A 6,251-nucleotide genomic window follows, 5' to 3' on the forward strand; every position below is an offset into this window, starting at 1 on the left:
ACGGACATGTCCGGCGCGGAGAGGGAGGAGATCTAGAGTTTGGACTGCGGGATTTTCGAGGGAGGCACATATTTATAGGTAGAGGGAGCTAGGAGAGTCCAAATGAGGAGCGGTTTTCGGCCACGCGATCGTGATCGAATGACCGAGAGCATGGAGGGGAGTTAGATGAGTTCTGGGCCACTTTGGAGGGGTGTTGGGCTGCAAAGAGAAAGGGGGGGGGGTTTGGGCTACGCGGTCAACCATTGGAGTACCAAACGACCTCCAAATGGCACGAAAATTGACAGGCGGTCTACCGGTGCTATACCAAGGCCGCTTGGAAAGACTCGGTCCATTACGAGAACATTTAACACCCGCTCACAACGAGAGACGAAAGGGGAACGCTGGAGGGCATAGGAGCGCCGGATTGCAAAATGGACAACGGGGAAAATGCTCGGATGCATGAGACGAACACGTATGCAATGCAATGCACATGATGACATGATAAAATGCAACACGCAAGCAAATGACATGGCAATGACGGCGAATAACTGGCAGACATCTGGCGCATCGAATCCGGGGCGTTACACCCGGCGCTCGCCCCCGACCCGGCCCTCGCCCCCAACCCCGGCGCCGGCACTCGCCCCCGGCCCCGGCGCGCTCGCCCTCGACCCGTCGGCCTTCCCCTCCCTCCTCTTCTTCCTCCCCTCCCAACCTCGGCCGTCGTCGGGCCTGCCTCCTCGCCCCTGCACCCTCTGTAACCCCCCCCCTCTCTCTGCTAGGGTTCTTCGATTAATTTACTTAGGTTTTAGTTAGGGCAGTCTATTAATTAGGTTATCTGTTTAGTTATAAATTTAGCTAGGTTTCAAAATTAGCTGAATTTATATGCAAATTTGAACTGGACATGTGATATGTGGATATGTCATGTTTTGGACATGTCATGTTTGGAAAATGATCCGAGTGGCCTATGTTACACCGAATGTTGATTCATTTCCGTTCCGGTGAATTTCAGGCACTCGATATGTCCATTTTTTAGCAAAGGTCATGCCAAAATTTTCCGTGAATAGAGGCATGATTTGTGCTACATAGTTGGCATATCGAGTGCTGGCACATAGATTTTTTTTTGTCATTTCTCATTTATTCATACTTTTAGAAATAAATGAGGACACTTAATCATAGGAAACATGTCGAACAACGAAGAAACTGGGCCTTCTGACCAAGATGCAGACAAGATGGATTATGAGAGTGAACAAGAGTACCTCGACTATTAGACTGCTAAGCAAGGTTTGCAGGTCGGCCTCGATGATGGTATTGACGCCGACATCGACATCGACGGCGCCGGCACCGATGGCGGCGCCGAGACCGATGGGGAAGGTACCGGCGGGGATGGTACCGGCCCCGATGCCGCTATCGAAAAGAGGAAGCATAAGAAGTAGAGGATACGAAAACCTAACAAACTAGGGATTGGACGACTTGTGATCACAAAGATGGCACCTGGCAAGTTTGAGCCGTTAGAGCCGGAAGAACCTCGCAAGTGCTATGGGAACCAAGTAGGATGCATCCTACGGGAATGCGCGAGCATCAACGACGATGACTTAAGGAGTAAAGAACATTTGACGCAGTTGCTCCTAACAAAGTTGCACAAGAGATTCAAGTTCCCCGACTGGGATGAGAACATAGAACAACCGTGGGATGATCCGAAGATGAAAAAGATTAACAATCACGCCATGGACATGTTCAACAATGATTTGGCCTCCTGGAAAGGGAGGGTGAAACGAGCTATTGAGGCTGATGAACCCCTATCCAAGATTCTGGAGGAAAATCCGACACTTAGGGAAGAGGAGTTCGAAAAGTTCAAGGACACTTGCGCTACCGAGGCAACCAAGGCTAAGGCTGCGAAATTCAAGAGCCTTCAGCAAAGGAACACGGGGAAGCATCGCCTCGGAAGCCGTGGCTACCTCGGTAAAAGGCCCATATGGGATAAGGAGGACGCGGAACGTGAAGCCGTGGGTCTCCCAGACCCCTTCGCGAAGATCACCAACCCCTTGGAGCGTGACTTCATCAGGGCCCGCTACAAGTGGGACAAGGAGAAAAAGGTTTTTTACACGGACAAGATCATGAGGAAATTGATTAGACTACTGGAGAAGCAACACCAGCTTGCAACCGATAGCCCTACTTCTCTAATGAGGCCCAAGTGGGACACCCCTCTCAACCGGGCCTTGAACGAACTTAAGGGACTCCCTTTGGGCCAGCGGCCGCAATATGGTCGTGTGCACGGCGCTGGAGACGGCGCCACGTGGAAGGTGTTTTACAACGAGGGCCCGGAGGCCAAGAAGCAGAAAAAGAAGTGTAGTCAGGAGGACATCAACGCGAAGGTGAAGCTTGCGGTCGAGAAAAAAGCAGCTGAGGACGCGAAAAAAGCAACCGAGGACAAATATGAGTTGCTACAGCAGGCAGTCAATGCAGCTGTAACTGCCTGCAGAAATGATTTTGCTACTAACTTGGTTCCAGTTATCATCAACTGGACGAAGGAAAATCCAGACAAGACGGTACATGATTTCCCGTTGCCCAGTTTCGTCGGGAGCAACTCCATGAACAACAACACCATCGCACCATCACTTGCTCACGCAACCGGGCGTCCTCTCGCAGCCGCTCCCGCTCATAGCAGCCTGTCCTCAGTCTCAGGCGCGCTAGGTGGCCCTTCGTCTTTGGCTGAGCTCGACGCCGTCACGGTAATTACATGTCGCACCAACATATATATATATATATATATGTATAATATTCCATTTTTGTTGCCTTTCAGTTGTTTTACGCCACATACATATGTGTTTGCAGGCGAAAGAAACCCCGTGCACCATACTCTACTTGATCAAAGGCCGGAAGGTGGACGTGGGAAAGGGGATGATAATGGACCCCTCGCAACCCACGTTCCACAACCAGCCGATCCCCGCTGGGCACTTCAGGGTTAGCTTGACGAGTGTGAAATCGAGGCACGATGATTTGTCTTCTCCAGTACAACATGTGGGAGCGGACGACGAGACATCGCCGCGGATTGGAGCTGCAAGCGTTGGGTGCTGCTATGGCCGAAGAATCTTATTCGTCTGGAGCCGGCCGAGAGCACACCAATAACCTCACATCAACAAGCATGTGCGGAGACCACCACCCCGCCTACGCAATTACCAGCTCCTGTAGTGCCGGGTGGGAGCGACGGATGACATGATGAAGGGGGTGCAATAGTACTGGCTGATGTAATTTCTCCTATAGAATAGAGAATGGATGATGAGACGGAGGTCGACCCTATGGATTTCCACAATACAAACCCGTATGACTGTGACATAGATATGATGAGTCAACCATATGACGAATTGGGCTATCAGCTTGCTAATGAGGATATGGATGATATGCCCGGGTAGGGTCATAGCAGGGATTGCAAAAAGTCTCTCTTCATGAAATCCTCACAGGACACGCCTGAAGATGCCGCCTCAACACAGGCTCAACTAGCTGGGCGCGAGGGTCGTACAGTACTTAGCCCGGGAACACTGGGGCAGGGGTTATGGAAGGGTCTGGAAGGTGTGCCCAAGAAAAAGGAGAGGAAGAGATTGGGGAAGATAACTGCCTCCAAACAAGCCAGAGCGCATAGCAGCCAGACGATGCATTCTGAAGAGCGTGTACCCGTGAAAGGTGCGGTCATGTTCCATCTCACGGGCGAGCCGATGCTACCGCCAAAACCGCTGGAGGCACTATCAGGGGATCTTAGGAGACTGCACGACCATGTGCTGTCGACTGAGAAAAGCCTACTAGACTCAAAGGATCCAGGATATCTGACATACGCGGCTCGTGTGCTTGAGGGGAACTGCTACATCGACACACGGCCCGCAGAGGTGTTCTTCCTACGGTTTGACCATATCTTTGAGATGTTTCTAACAAGGCGGCTCGATTTTACAATCGTCCGCCTTTTTGCGCTACATATGAGCTCCGTCATGAAGAGTGAAGAAGTCTCGCAAATCTATGTGGCGGATCCGTACTACATGCACGAGTCTTTCTTGAGTCTCGGCGACTTTGAGCGTGAAACTTCTAGGGAGTACCTCCAAAACTTCATGGTACAGAATAAGGACCGGGAAATTGTCCTTGTGCCTTATCATCCAAAGTAAGTCAGTTCCGGACAACCCTTTCGTACATTTCAATCATTCCTTCTCTCTTATATGGGGAATAATTTGAGGTGTCTTTTCCCCGCAGCAACGGGCGCGCCTTCCTTATCGTTCTTTACCCGCAAGTCTCCCACGCCGTGTATTTTGACCCTTCTAGAGACTACGAGAAAAAAGAATACACCCACATAATGAATATTCTAGATGATGCAATCCAAGGCTTCAGCTTTAGAGGTGGCCACGTGCAATGTCTAGACCTCACGCCGTTCAAGAAGCTAGGGTTCTTCCTCGATGATATGGAAGGATGGAACTTCTAGTGATTTATGATGCCGATGATGATGATATGTGTCGGTTGAACTTGTATACTTTTTGTAGCGATGAAACTTTGTGATGTCCACGGTCCCTGCCGAACTTGCGTAACGCTACTTTGTTAGTTTGCGTACGATGACCTGCGTACCTCTAGTTAATTAATTTGCATACTGTATGTTGCATCTAGTTGCTAACCCTTTCTTTTTCGGTGTTGCTCTAGTATATTTTGTTGCATATATATGATTGTACATCCTCTTCATGAACATGCATCTCTAACAGGTACCTAGTTTCTTGATGGCGAGATGGAATTGCTATGTCGTGTACAAAGGGAAGGTTCCAGGGGTGTACAACGAGTGGCATGAGTTTCAGGTGCAAGTGAATGGGTTCACGGGCACCAGCCATAAAGGCTTCAAATGCAGACAAGAAGGAGAAGCTAGTTACTTGAGGTTCACGCTAGTGCGAGAGAGGACTCGTAACCGCCACCTCATGTACTGCATAGTTCCGCTCTCACTCATAGTGATAGCTCTTCTTGCGTATACCTTTGTTTAGATGGATGACGTTGTTGTAGTTGCAAGTATTCGAGACTTGCATGTATCTCTATTTTTGAGATGATGACAAGATACCACTTTGTGTTGGATGATGATTATGATGAGACTATTTGTATGTATATGCTATGATTACATTTGTGGTCTCGCAGGCATTTGTATGTGTATCATGATGACATTTCTATGTGCTAAAGATTCTTCTATAAAGCCTGTTCAAATACAAAACAAATATGCCGAAAAAACAAAAAAACTACTTAAATGAGCAGTAGCGAGTGTATAAAAGTTAGCAGCAGCGCCGCGATAGCAGTAGCGCGTCCAGGCAAAGCACGCTAGAGCTACTAGTAGTAGCGAGCTTCCACTAACCACGCTGCTGCTACACTTGTGTAGCAGTAGCGCCGGTGAGCACGCGCTATTGCTATGTGTTAGCTGTAGCGCCTTATTAGTAGCGCCTCTCCCCGCGCTACTGATACACCTAAAAACCGCGCTGCTGCTAGCCTTTTCCCTAGTAGTGCATGTGTCCGCTCGTGCCCTGCGAATGCCCCGTGCCCGTCTGTGGCTATGAAGGCCCGCCGCTGGTGCTCCACCACCACATCAGCACCGCGCATCCCATGCCCGTGCATAGGATCCAGTACGGCAAGGTGCTCCAGCTGCAAGTGCCACTGTCGGAGCCACGGCTCTTGCTGCTCGCGGAGGAGGACAGCCGCATGTTTTTCTTGGTTGGCGGCGTGCTCGACATCGGCACGCCTATCGCCGTGTCGGTCATCTGCATCAGAGTGGGGGCGTCCCCACTGCCGCACTATGTGGCCAAGCTGTGGGCGAACGGCCCGCCGGGGGAGCCCAAAGGCACGACCGACGCCGTCAAGGTGGAAATGGAGGTGACAAGCAGCAAGGATCCCGGCGACGTCGTCGTGCAGGAGCTGACCTTCTTCACAGTTCTGCCCAAGCTGCTGACCGGGGCTAAGCTGGTGTCCCTCCACATTCAGATTGACAAGCTCACGTCCTAAATGTTTCTACAGTTCCTTTTGTTTATCTTAGTAATATGCTAATATAGGGATTACCTCGGTCTACTTTAGCTTAAGAAATGGTGGGTTTTGGTGGCGATGCAACAATTACTTCGACATCAGATCAGTAATTTCCAACAGTCGAACGGATATTTTGTGTCTGTTGGATATAAAGTTCCTTTGGGTAAGAAGTACTACTTGTCATCAAAATGGATAAAAGGAGATGTATGTAGACGTATTTTAGTTCTAGGTACGTCCCTTTTTATCCATTTTGA

The 6,251-nt window shown here is 49.9% G+C and overlaps 1 protein-coding gene across 1 annotated transcript in view; it reads left to right on the forward strand.

Moving 5' to 3' along the window:
* LOC119320118 (E3 ubiquitin-protein ligase SINA-like 10) overlaps positions 1–5,979 on the forward strand; it is a 23,315-nt gene extending 17,336 nt beyond the window's left edge. Inside the window, exon 3 of the mRNA XM_037594242.1 lies at positions 5,491–5,979. Within this exon, the coding sequence (XP_037450139.1) occupies positions 5,491–5,979 (489 nt within the window). The remainder of the gene's footprint in view (positions 1–5,490) is intronic.
* The last annotated feature ends 272 nt before the right edge of the window (positions 5,980–6,251 follow it).

The sequence above is a fragment of the Triticum dicoccoides genome, chromosome 6B (genome assembly GCF_002162155.2).
Source record: "Triticum dicoccoides isolate Atlit2015 ecotype Zavitan chromosome 6B, WEW_v2.0, whole genome shotgun sequence".
Taxonomy (NCBI): domain Eukaryota; kingdom Viridiplantae; phylum Streptophyta; class Magnoliopsida; order Poales; family Poaceae; genus Triticum; species Triticum dicoccoides.